Consider the following 12476-nt stretch of genomic DNA (forward strand, 5'->3'; position numbering starts at 1 on the left):
GGGTAAACACTTGACCTTTTGATATTTTAGAGCTACCAGTTCTAAACCATATTCTTCCAAGTGTCACACACGATTTGATATTTTGATCTTCAGTCTGAAGGGTAAACGCATTCATCAAGTTATTAGGATTCCCTGGTTGTAGATTGTATTGTACCTCAAAATACAATTGCTGCGTAGTTCGTTCCGTCATGGAAGGAGGATGACGCTGTAGGCGGTAAGTGCTCCATCCTTGACCCTCACAAGGATAGAGAGGTTGACTGGCTGGTGCTTCCAAGCCATCTTCTTCATCTCATTGTTGGGAAGTTCATCCACGTCTAGGATTGTATAAGGTTTGGTGCTGTGTGTACAGATTGGCGATCTGTTTATGTTGAATATCACAAATTTAAGCATCTCATCTCTCTTCAACTTCATTCGCTTATGCTTCCCACTGAACTTAACTGCAATGACCAGGCACGAAGTTTGTACAGTCTGTCTAAGCAAAGGATCTGCAGTTCCCAGTTGTGAGTTCCCCATGACAGGTACTGTTATGGTTCCAGCCATGGGTGGCAGCTTACAGTGCATGCAAATTATGCAATCATACTGCTGACTACCTTGGCGTCTATCTGCAAATCCAACGTTGACCACCAATTATGCAGTCATGGCAATCTATGGTGGACATAAAAGATTGGCCTATATCATACCCAGTGTGAAAGCATGGACTTCGCTTGATCTCCTGGACAAGATAATATCGGATGGTATTTAATGTAACGACCAGTTTTATGCTCTAGACAAATAGGGAGCAGTGTTTGCTTTCGATGTGCATCATCACCCTTGCCCCAAGGTATCAGTAATCTCACCAGCACTGCCTGGTAGGCTGGTAGTCAGCTTCTTAATCCATTATTAACTTGATTATTAACTTGGTGTCCGCTCTTCATAATCTGCCCATGAAGTTGTTTACAATCCACCCATACAGGTATGACAACCAAATGCTATACCAAATCATACACCACTGGAAAGAGAGGCCAGGCTCTGGAAGAGATTTCCACTAACACTAGCAAATTCACCCTGACAATTACAGCCATACAAGTAGAAAATGTTTGAATATGGGGACAAGTAACCACTCCATCTCTAAAACAGTAATCTGGTATATTATGAGTCATCACCACTAAGATCCCCCCACCGAACATTGTGCTTGGCAGCAAGATAATGTGCTCCAATTGGCCCTCTACTGCCATATGGGTAGAGCTCTGGTGCAATCTTCTTCTCTTCCAATTCAGTCAACACTGGTGTGAAAAGTTTCCATGCCGCATCAAGCTCATCACTTCTAATGAAAAGTCTGCGCTCTCCTTCAATGGCATCTAAGAGTAGCCTTTCATATGCATCCGGTATTTCCTTTGTATATCTTAGAAGTATGACACACAAAGCAAGTTAAAATTGTCAGTGTCAGAAACGAAAAATATGTTGATATTAAGACTAAAAGATATGTATATAGTTGGACAACAGAGAACAGAGAACCTATCCAACTTGTGTGATACACCTCATGTCTTTGATGTCCTTTAGAGAAAAATGTTTTAAAGTTCACAAACTCATTTTTAACGAATTGATAGAGCATTACTTCATTTATACTCTCTTTAGTCTTTACGCATCATTTTCTCACCTTGCTTTATAAAGCAGATTCAGGTCACTGCGATCCAATCTCATTCCAAGACCTGGAACCTTATTATTGATCTTGAGATATATAGCTTCATCAGGTTGTACACGGAGTACGAGCTCATTGGTAGCTTTATCCAAATCAGTTCCAAAGTTTCTCTTGTACAAGTTACCAGGGACATGTCTGAACTGAACTCTGATCTCTGCTCTGTATTTCGTTGCAACAGGTATCACCAACATATTTTCTGTATGCAAACATAATAAAAGGCAGAAAAGAAGCGTTTCAAACCTCTTAGTATGGAGGGCTTTGCCTGCTTTCATCAAGAAAGGCACCCCATCCCACCGTGCATTATCAATAAAAAGAGCCGCTGCTGCAAAGGTTGGAGTGAGGCTGTCCTTTGGTACCGTTGGGTCATCTATGTATGCAGGATATGACTTGGCACCCTTTGTATGACCCTTATATTGCCCAACTATGACATCATCAAGTACCAGCTGCCTCATGGAACGCAGAACCTTGACCTAAAAAGAGATCATATTCATTGTCAGAAATTACCTCCTAGTGTCTAAGTGTCTTCATAAAGACATGTTACCGATGTTAAAATAGAGTGTAACAGTGGAAAGCAGTATTCATGTAAACAACAAAGTCATCTTTGGACATTGTGTGATATTCAATCCTATCACTCCGAATAAACATAGTGCCATTCCAGTGAATAAATTCCACAGGCAGCGGAAGATAAAATACACTCTAAAGAGAAGGAATAGATAATTAAGAAAAGTAGATACCAAAAAGTATTTTCCCACACCTTTTCATTCCTGATATCCTCAGCCTCTAATGTAACAGGCGTCTCCATTGCAAATAAAGCAAGTATCTGAAGGAGATGATTCTGCATAATATCCCTGATGATTCCATAGTTATCAAAATATCTGCGAAGGAGAAAACAAACACAATTATCATTCATCGACCGAAAAAAAGACATCCTACAAAGATAGTATTGAGGAGTACATTTGGAACTGACCCTCCTCGCCCTTCTGTTCCAAAATCCTCAGAGAATATTAATTGCACATTCCGGATGCAGTTCCTAGACCATAAAGGTTCAAAAACGAGATTGGAGAAGCGAAGTACAGAAAGATTCTCTACGAGCTCCTTGCCTAAGTAGTGATCGATTCTGCACAAAGTAAACATAGCAAGACCGCCAAGACGTTAATTTTTCTCTTTTCTTTTCAATTTACTGAGAAAACACCACAAGACGTACCTGAAGATCTGGTCCTCAGTTAAATACTGTTTCAAACATCTGGTCAGTTCTCCAGATGACTCCGAATCACGGCCAAATGGTTTTTCAACAATGACCCTGGTCCATCCACTTTCTGAAGAAGCACGACGACTAGCACATCGTACTACGTCCACAAATATATTTGGGGGAATTGATAAGTAGAACAGCCTATTGGGTAGTCTACCAATCTGAAATGAATTTTAAATATACTGTAAAATGGGGAAAGATAAAGAAAAAAAGTATTATAAAAGAATCGTCGTCAGATAAAATCATCTAAACAAAAAGCCAACATTATAGGGGAGGAATTCCCATGGTCTAAGATTTTGTTTGTTTTAAATGCCCCAGCATTTCAGGGAAGAGCAGAAGTTTCAGGGTGGATTCCGGATCAAACTATTGATTTTCTGGGAACTTTTCACAACTCAAGTATTTCCATTCAAACCCTTCCAGTCCCCTATAATAGTTACATAGTTGCACTATAGCTTCCCAATCAGTTACAATTGAATCAAAACTCAAATTCCTAACAGTAGGAAGATAAGATACCCAACCCCAAAGGATGTATCTGCAATTACAAACAATACTAATTAAATCGCAAAACCTATCATAAAATGTACTTCGATTTCTTTCCATCCAAATGGTCCACGTAATAGCATGAGCAATGGTTTTACTCAACAACATCCCCGTAAACCTGTTGGGGTCCCTCACCATGGGCTGGTATGACCTGGTGAGGTCGAACTAGTATGAAGGTGGACGACCCCGTGGCATCGTTTGGGAAAAAGCTGGAGCGATGTGGCGGTGGAAGTTCAGTTTCGAATGGTTTGTGCACATCATGTGGTAAGAAGCTTGAATGACCTGGCTGTGGCATTCGAAGTTAATGCTCCTGGAATTGAGTCTCCACGGTCTGCACACACCGTTTGGAGCAACATCAGCCCGACCTCACCATGTCGTTCGTGACTTGATATTTCGACATTGGCATGTCGTTTGGAACCGAAATTTCGTAGACGCGCCGAAATTTCAGATTACTATAAAACCAAAATTAGGTTTTGAGTAAGATAAGTCTTTTGAGAGAAACCCAATTTTGAGAGCAACCAAAATTGAGAGAAAACCCTTGCAAAGAGATAAAACTTGTAAGGAGAGATTAGAAGAGAGATTTAGTAAGTTTGGAGAGACTTGAGAGGAGTGGTTGTAATCTTCCTTCCTACACTTATAAAAGAATTTGCTGAAGTAGGCATCATTAGCTGAACCACGTTATATCTTGTGTCTCATTGTGGTAAGTTACTTTACATTGCTATTGCTTGTTTGTGATAGTCAATTCCATAACTTAGGTTGTGGTTGTTGGTTGTAGTTAAAGTTTAGATTTTTCATTAGAGTAGTAGATTGTCCAAGTGCAAACTATCTTAGTAGGGTTCGATTATAATCATTTTCCCCAAACAAAACCCACCAATGGCTTCTCAAGGAACGTACTTTTCAAGCCAAGAGATACTTCTCAAACCGTTCCAATCCCTCTAAAAATTACAAGATTTGAGTAGATTTGTTCCCACAAAATCAAGAGTTTAATCCAAAATTACCCATTACAAATTTTGATAATTAGACTTCAGATGCTGTGACTTTCTATTGAGAATGTACAATAACCATGTAATTTAGAGAGCCACGTAAAATTATACAACTACCCTATACAATGCAAGAACATCATCTTCATAGTGTGTATCAATTAACTTTGCCAAAATAACTAAGCCATAACTACAGGGCAATGCAATTTTTCCTTCTATATAACAAGGACATTGACATGTTGCCGGTCTATAGTACTACTGTAACAAGAACACCCCACCTTCCAAAAGTCGGGAAATGCTGACACGTTTGTGGGGATCCATCACATAGAAGCAACACTAGTTGTAGCCAAATTAGAGTTCAGTTTATTGTAAATAAAATAAAAAATCTTAGCATTAAAAGTTAAAACGAAACATGTCTATATGGATCAAGATGAAACTAGATCCTTAGTGTGAAACTACGCTTTCGTATCTCCACTCAAACTAGTTTGTGAAGGATATAATACAAATTTTCTTTCACAAGTTGATTTGTTGGGCAACGTCACGTCTACCCCCCTCCATTCCCACTTAGCAGAAATCAGGGATTCCCATACCTGCCCTGCCTGGGTATCAAATTCCCTAAACCCGCCAAGGCCCCATGACCACTTTAGAAGGGAGTTTTTCCTTTTTTCCCAATATCCTGGAAGCGTATGGGATTATTTGTTATAGTACACGGCATAATATAATCAATATTTTATCGAAGCGTTTTCAAAGAAAGTCAAAAGTGGAAGACTTGGCATGTATGTAATTATAATCATTAAATAAATATCACATTACATTTAATTATGTAAATGTTGAAAACATATATCTTGGTCGGTCCTAGTGGTATTGAAACTTATATTCCAACCAAAAGGCCTTGTGTTCAACCCCTTACAGAATTTTCCTATATAACAAAACATACGTATTATCTATATCACGTATAATCGGGTCGGATGTCTGGTTGGGGACCCCATTCCTCGTACTCGCCTCAGACCCTGGTCAGGTAGAAAGAGTTGCCCCCATACCCATCCCTATCCCCATTTAACACCCCCATTCCCTCCCCATCAGGGTCAGGCCCCGTGTGTCCCGTACCCACTGGTATTTTCAACATCCCTAAATTGTTGCGAGATGTAATAGAAATTTACTTGTTGCCATGTTGGGGACGTACGACCAAGGCCATAAAACACTTTTGTAGGAGAAATAAAGCTAGATAGACCTTGTGGATTTCAGAACTTTGTTAAAGTAAGGGTTTAAACTATTAATAGTTGATTCATGTGCTTCAAGACAATACACAAGCGGTATTTCATGTGCAGTATGATATTGTTGTTTAATATTTCATGGTTTTGTACTTAACATAATTTTTCTACTTGTTAGACATACCTACAGTGAGCATTTTGGCCTCTTTGACAGAAGTGCTACTCTGCAACCTGGGGCCTTAGGTTCGACCCTTAAGGACTGTCATTTTATACTTAAAACAACTTTTCTTAGTTATTTTATCTACAAGACTTGTACCAATCATACTCATGAAGACCAGACTTGCACATGTGCATATCAACAAGCTTCCTACTAGATACCTAACAAGGTCTCAAGTTATCTAGATCTAGTTCTCTTTGAACGGAGCCAGGTTTGGACCTATCATACTCAAATTGGGCTATACTTGCATAAGAACATATCAACAAGCTTCCAATTGGAAACCTAACTTGCGGACTATGATGCACAGATACTGCTGTTTCCCTATTGCACCGGTGTCCACTGGGTACGATACTGGTACTGGTACTGGATACACTTCGGATACTGCTGAAACATATTGTTCCATACTTCCATATCCTCACATAGCTATGAATAATATGAGGGGTGGGGGGTGGGGGAGAGTACACACAAACATAGATGGAACAAAAGAAATAGAGAAAGATATGTTTGAAATCACATTAAATTGCTATTTTTTCTAAGAATTTTATATTTATATTATCGTATCCCTATCTGTACCCGTATCCTAGATTTTCAAAAAACGCCATATCGTACCCGAACCTGTGCTGCCGTATCGGTATTAGTGCCCGTATCCATGCATCATAGCTTGCAGACCTATAATGGGCCAAAATCTGGGACACTAGACTCCAGACTAGGTCGTTTATGCTCAGGGATGACCTGCATGATGGAGTTGTATGACTATCTAACCAAGGACATAAAGAGCTTCTGTTGGAGTAGTGAAGCTAGATAGACCTTGTGCATATCAAAACTTTGTTAAAGAAGAATGGAGCTAAACTACTAGTAGTTGACTCGTGTTTTACAAGACCATATACTAGTTACATGTACTAGTGGTTGCTCGGGCCTCTGCCCGCAGTAATACAGTCCACTCACTATTTATGTCGGGGTTTACTGAAAATTTCAAATGTCATCTCAATTCTCCACTACTTTGCTTCAACGCCCTAGAACAATAACATGTGCTTATTACGTTCTCAACACTACCAATTTTTTTTTTCTTTGTTTGGTAAAGACCACAAACTTTGTTCAAATTTCAAATACTTTCATAGGTCAACAAAGACTGTTGGACCTTTGGACCATTGGCCAGATTATAGAATCTTTACTACTAATAACATTTGTTCTATAACCAGGCCCATGGTCCAAAAGCTCAGCATTCTTTCTTGACCTTTCAAAGTATTTGGAATTTGAAGAAAGTCTATTGGCAGTGTTGACTATGTCATAGGCTCATGTTATTGTCACAAGCTGTTGAAGCCGCATTATAAAGTAGTAGAGACATATAGACATCAAACACTGCCATTCTCGAATCAAAATTGTCCACCTTTTAAAGTTGCTTCATGATTACTATAGATCATCATTAGAAAATCTAGATGATACAATTGTAAATTATTTAACATTAGAAATAAATTTTCAACACCCCCTCTTAATTTGTAATTTTTATCCCCACCCCCAACCTTGTTTAATCATCTTTGTTCGTTCCTCTGGACATATTAGTTTTTCCATTAAACACAATCTTCCAGCTTCACTTTGAACTACGATCCCCACTTGAAGCTTCAATGTCTCTTTAACCTTGGTTTTGGGTGCTTCTGTTCTCTGCAAACTTTAGTTACTCCCAATGCATGATGCTACAAGCACACCAAGAAGGTTCATTGGACCATTGTGCAATTTGTTTTGCTCTAATGCACTCAAGTAATTGAGGAAGCAATTGCTTTTCTCCCAAATAAACTAAGCATTTGCATATTTGGGGGCAGTCAATTGCTTCGTCACTGCTTAAGATAGCAATTTCGAGGATGACAAACTCATTGATCACAAAATGAACAACGTTTTCTCGTCAAGAAAAGAGGGAAAACAAAGTCAAGCAAATGGGGAATAGATCCATTTTTGTTATTGCAAAAACATGGAGATTGATGGAATACGGTGATAAAAGAATTGACACTCAATTGAAGAAATGAGCCACGCAACATTGAGATTGGAGAGACAATGTCGTAGCTAATCATGGAAAATGAAGGAACTATAGTGAGGAATTAAAACCTCAAGTGATTGGATAGTTGGATATCAGAAATTAAACGGGAAGACTATGAGTGATGGAATCAAGCCAAAAACGAAGATAATAGACAAGTCCTAATGAATATAAATGAAAATTACAAATTAAAAGAGGGTGTTGAAAATTACGTTGTCATCTAGTTAATAAATAATAATAGCATCTAGTCGTTTAATGATCTAGTTCTAGAGTAATCACAAACAATTAAGAAGAGTAAACTATTAGGGATATTCCGAAAGTTTCACTGACACGATTCTAGCAAAATAGTAAAGCCAAGATACAGAATGTCAGTGTTGATGTCTATAAATGCATCCAATAGTTGTACTTCATAAGCACAAATTTCAATAACAGTTTACACCTCTTACTTTTTTAGCCAAGTTTCAACAACCACAAGTTTCATCTTGTTGCAGTGCTCTAACAGGACCTATGGACGGCCCTTAGCTATATGTCTCCAATATGCAATTCTTTATTTGCTTTAACACTTAATGTTTTAAATTCTAGGTTACATTGACACGGGCACGCGTGTCGGTGTCCAACACGGATACGGGGTGTCGGATACGGCGAGCAGTTGAAGATCGACACGGGGACACGGATAGGAATAATTAATTAATTTTTTAATAATTATAAATTTATTAAATTAGATGGTAAATCAGAAATTCGAGGTAAATTAAATACAATATGTGTCCGTGTGTGTCCAACACGGATACGGACACGGACACGTGGATACGTATCCGACACAGATTTTTTTCAAAATATGGCGTGTCCATGTAACCTAGTTTAAATTTTATGTTTTAGGAAATTTATTCTACTTAGACAGTGGTATTAGATACAATGGATTCTCATCCGTACAAACTATTTATTCACCCTGCATATTCTGAAACAAAAGAAAGTTCATACCATTACCCAGTTTATTTTTGCAAAATGAAAATGTTACATGAAACTATATACAACTTAAGAGGCTACCTATTAAGTTAAATAGGCTACCTAAGAAGTTCTCATAAAAGATTTATTTCTGGTACAAGTACAACACCAAGTCAAGAAAAGCAATGAAATTAATCATTTGGAAGTAAGACCAAGTGCTCCCTCAATTGTCAAAAACATTATAAAAGTATTTCCAGAAGTGGAAAAATCCATAAATCACGGGAACAACAGTGCTACTGGTAGATCAAGAGCAAATACTAACATAAAACTTTTAAATTTGGAAAATTGTTTAGTTTTGCAGGATATGGCCAACACAAATTCAAATAAAGCAACTTTAAATATGGTGCAACAAAGAAAGGACAAAGGAGCTAAGAAACAATTTCAGGCATGGCCTGAGATTGATTTCGCAGAAGACAAAACTAAAAGGAAGAAACTCTATGCAGCCTTTACTCCAAATTGAATCCGAGCAAGATGCTTCAAAAGTTGCAGTTCATTATTGAGAATCTTAACAATTTTGAAGTACTAGTACTTTTATACTTCTGAGTGTTGAAAATTATATTTTAAAATCTCTTGAAGGTGTATCTTAACCTCTTTGTTATCAGTGTCCTGGGTTAGGGTAGATTCAAAGTCCCTAGCTTGTGAATGATTCTAGAAAGTCGATGTGGTTTTATAAAAGTCGAATTTGTCTATTGAATCGATAGCTCGGTTTTTGAGTTGCTATACAAGTGTGGTGATCTCAACTAAATCGAGTTTAACTATAATAAATTGGATTTCATATCCAGGAAGCGGGTACCCAATCTAATTAAACACAAGAACTTCAAAACAGTCCCTTGGTCATATATATCTGATATGGATTTAGAATTACTAGGCATTTTCTATTTTATATTACTAGTTATACTTAATAGTATTGTTTTTGCTAGCAAGGTCATGCCCCAACAGGACAGAACCGATACTCTTACACTGATGCTACCAATCATTACAACCCCATAAGTGCTCAAAACACAAACATTGTTACTCCAGCATTCCTACTGAGATACAGACTACTCACCACAGTCACACCCTTGACATGCATTGTAAGGATTTGGTAGTTTTATGCCAATGATGTCGGTAAAAGTCTGAGCAAAGAGTATAGAAATGAGTAATACAGCTAACTTATACTTAACCTAAGTCACATTGACACGGGTACAATACAGCTACTTAAAAAGGAAAATTATAACTATTCTTTAGTTACACAACTAATTCTTGGTCTCAAGACTTTAGGAAGCGGCTCCTTAGAACTATGCAAATATGAAAATGGCATATCGTAGAGTTGTAACTATGTTCACAGATTATTTTCTTAGTCTTTAAGGGTTAAGAAGAAACCCTAGTTTGAAATGGTATGCACAACGTGTCCATTGTTAGAATATATGAAGATATATTCTATAGGATACAGCTGTATATATCCATATATGTCCATTGTTAGAATATATGAATATATATTCTATAGGATGCAGCTGTATCCTATAGAATATATCTTCATATATTCTAACATCCATGTGTACATTACGAGTGTCCGCGAGTCCCCATTTACGACACGGATTTTTTTAAGAATATGAAGTGTCCATGTTACTTAGTACTTAACCTAGTGAAAATCTATAACAAGTCAACTACACGAGAGAGCAAAATTAAGACTTCATTAGACTGGACGAAAAACTTCAAGGCACACATCATGACAGCCCTAGTTCTCCACTACACCCGACGTCCTTATTACTTCTTCGTATGTTATCTAAAACTTAAGAAAAATGGAATACTCTTACAGTTCCATATACCTGAAGTTGGTCCTATGTTTTCGAAAATACATTCATAAGTCGCCCTCATCAAGGGAAGAAGATGTAGGACATAGGCATGGTAGGATAGCACTATAATCACATAGATACAGCAAGATGGTCGTAATCCTCCTATAAAACCACAAAAAAGATCTAGGTTTGCAGGTCCGTGAATAGCCCAACGACGCATATTTGCCAAAAAGTTCTTAATTGAATTTTTCTATTATTATACATTTAAATTCATTTTTTCACAGTCACAAATGATTATAAAAGCTCAGTTGATATACAACACCATTTTTTTTTTGTTTCTTTTTTCAAAATTGAGAATGCAAAGAACATAACCGAAATCCGAAAACAAGATTCATTTAATGACAAAAGGAATAAATGAATCACCTCTTTCTCTTTCAATTTTCTATGCAATTCCAGAAAATCTTCCTCGGAAGTATACTGACCCGCATGGTAGAAGCATCTTTGCAAAAACTCGTCCATCTTATCACCACAATTCTCCCTGCAAATTAGTATCAAACTTAGTAATATCCATGATAACATATTCAACTAAAATGAAACACTAGTATATTTCCACACAGAATGAGTACCTCTTATCAATTCTGCAAGTTAAGGTTCTGCTAATCATATTCCTTAGTTCCTCATCACTCATCTTACTCCTCGCATATCCAAATATCGTAAAATGCTAAAAAAAAAAAAAAAAAAAAAAAATACATACATCAGACATATCCAATATTAACCTTAAGTTTCACAGTATCAAACCTTGGGTAAACAAGCTTCATAAAAAAGAGCAAAAAGAGCAGGAAAGATTTTCTTCTTTGCAAGGTCCCCAGAAGCTCCAACCACTGTAATGCTAATAGTGGGCTCCACTTTTTCCGGTTTGGAGTAAAAACTTGACTCGCCCACTGTTTCATTTCCAGGTGAGGAACCTACATACAACAATAGTAAAAACACACATTTAACAAAAAATAATCAACAAGATAAAATGACTGGGCAGGGCAATTACCATTTTGCAAAGAAACAGCATTTAGAGGATACCCATTTGATGATTTGAGATGAATTTGTTTACTGATGAGATGTGATATTGTGGGATTAGTATAGTGAGATAATAAGGTTATTTTGGGTATAGAAATTTGTTTCTTAGTATTATTACTATGATTGAATGATGAACATGGATGACTACTAGTACTACTACTACTACTCAAGCATCTAGCCATACTGTGATTTCAAGAATTGAGGTGCAAATTAGTCGTGATAATGTGGACATAGAATTTTGGCTCATGGGTTGTACGAAAAGACAAGTTGCTGCTGCTGAAAGTGGCCAATCCGGAATGTGAGGTCAAGTATTTTTTTTGGTTTTACAAAATTAAGAAAATAAAAAGAAATAAAAGACAAATGTTTGTGAGAACGATCGTTGCCACATGGCGACAGTCCAAAGTCCTCCCCCCCGTTGTTTTTTGAGAATTGCTAGCGTCCTGCCCCTCTACCGGGGTAGGACCATTCTAACCCGCAAGAAGACAAGAAAAAGTACCAGACCACTTAATCAACCAGTTTCTCGTTCATTGAGAAAAAACTTGTTCTCATCTTCTCTAAGTTTCAAACCATACAACACCGCTAAGTTGCAAACCACTACAACCACTGGCGACCACACCAAATTTACTTGTAAATCAGTTAAGATTATTTATCTAAATCTTCTTCTTGGCTTTGGCCAATAATTAACGATGATAATTTAGACCCAATGAAGCAACCCATGTTGAAACTC

The 12476-nt window shown here is 37.4% G+C and overlaps 1 protein-coding gene across 1 annotated transcript; it reads right to left on the reverse strand.

Annotated features, from left to right (window-relative positions):
* Positions 1–823: 823 nt before the first annotated feature.
* LOC147503990 (glucose-6-phosphate 1-dehydrogenase, chloroplastic-like) lies at positions 824–12084 on the reverse strand. The gene is made up of 10 exons (XM_086557106.1): positions 11721–12084; positions 11477–11643; positions 11305–11399; positions 11102–11216; positions 2883–3088; positions 2646–2795; positions 2433–2553; positions 1919–2148; positions 1637–1837; positions 824–1381 (listed from the first exon to the last, which is right to left on the reverse strand). The coding sequence occupies exons 1-10, from the start codon at positions 11929–11931 to the stop codon at positions 1129–1131; spliced, it is 1749 nt and encodes a 582-aa protein (XP_086413232.1). The 5' UTR covers positions 11932–12084; the 3' UTR covers positions 824–1128.
* Between the last annotated feature and the right edge of the window lie 392 nt (positions 12085–12476).

This window comes from Coptis chinensis, chromosome 4, assembly GCF_015680905.1.
Source record: "Coptis chinensis isolate HL-2020 chromosome 4, ASM1568090v1, whole genome shotgun sequence".
In the NCBI taxonomy this organism is placed as follows: domain Eukaryota; kingdom Viridiplantae; phylum Streptophyta; class Magnoliopsida; order Ranunculales; family Ranunculaceae; genus Coptis; species Coptis chinensis.

Excerpts from the sequence above, each read along its gene's own strand:
- LOC147503990 (XM_086557106.1), bottom strand. The coding sequence starts at position 11,931 with ATGGCTAGATGCTTGAGTAGTAGTAGTAGTACTAGTAGTCATCCATGT. Across the intron at positions 11,644-11,720 it reads TGCTGTTTCTTTGCAAAATG|GTTCCTCACCTGGAAATGAA; the intron begins GTAATTGCCCTG and ends TGTTGTATGTAG. Across the intron at positions 2,554-2,645 it reads GGAACAGAAGGGCGAGGAGG|ATATTTTGATAACTATGGAA; the intron begins GTCAGTTCCAAA and ends TCTCCTTCGCAG.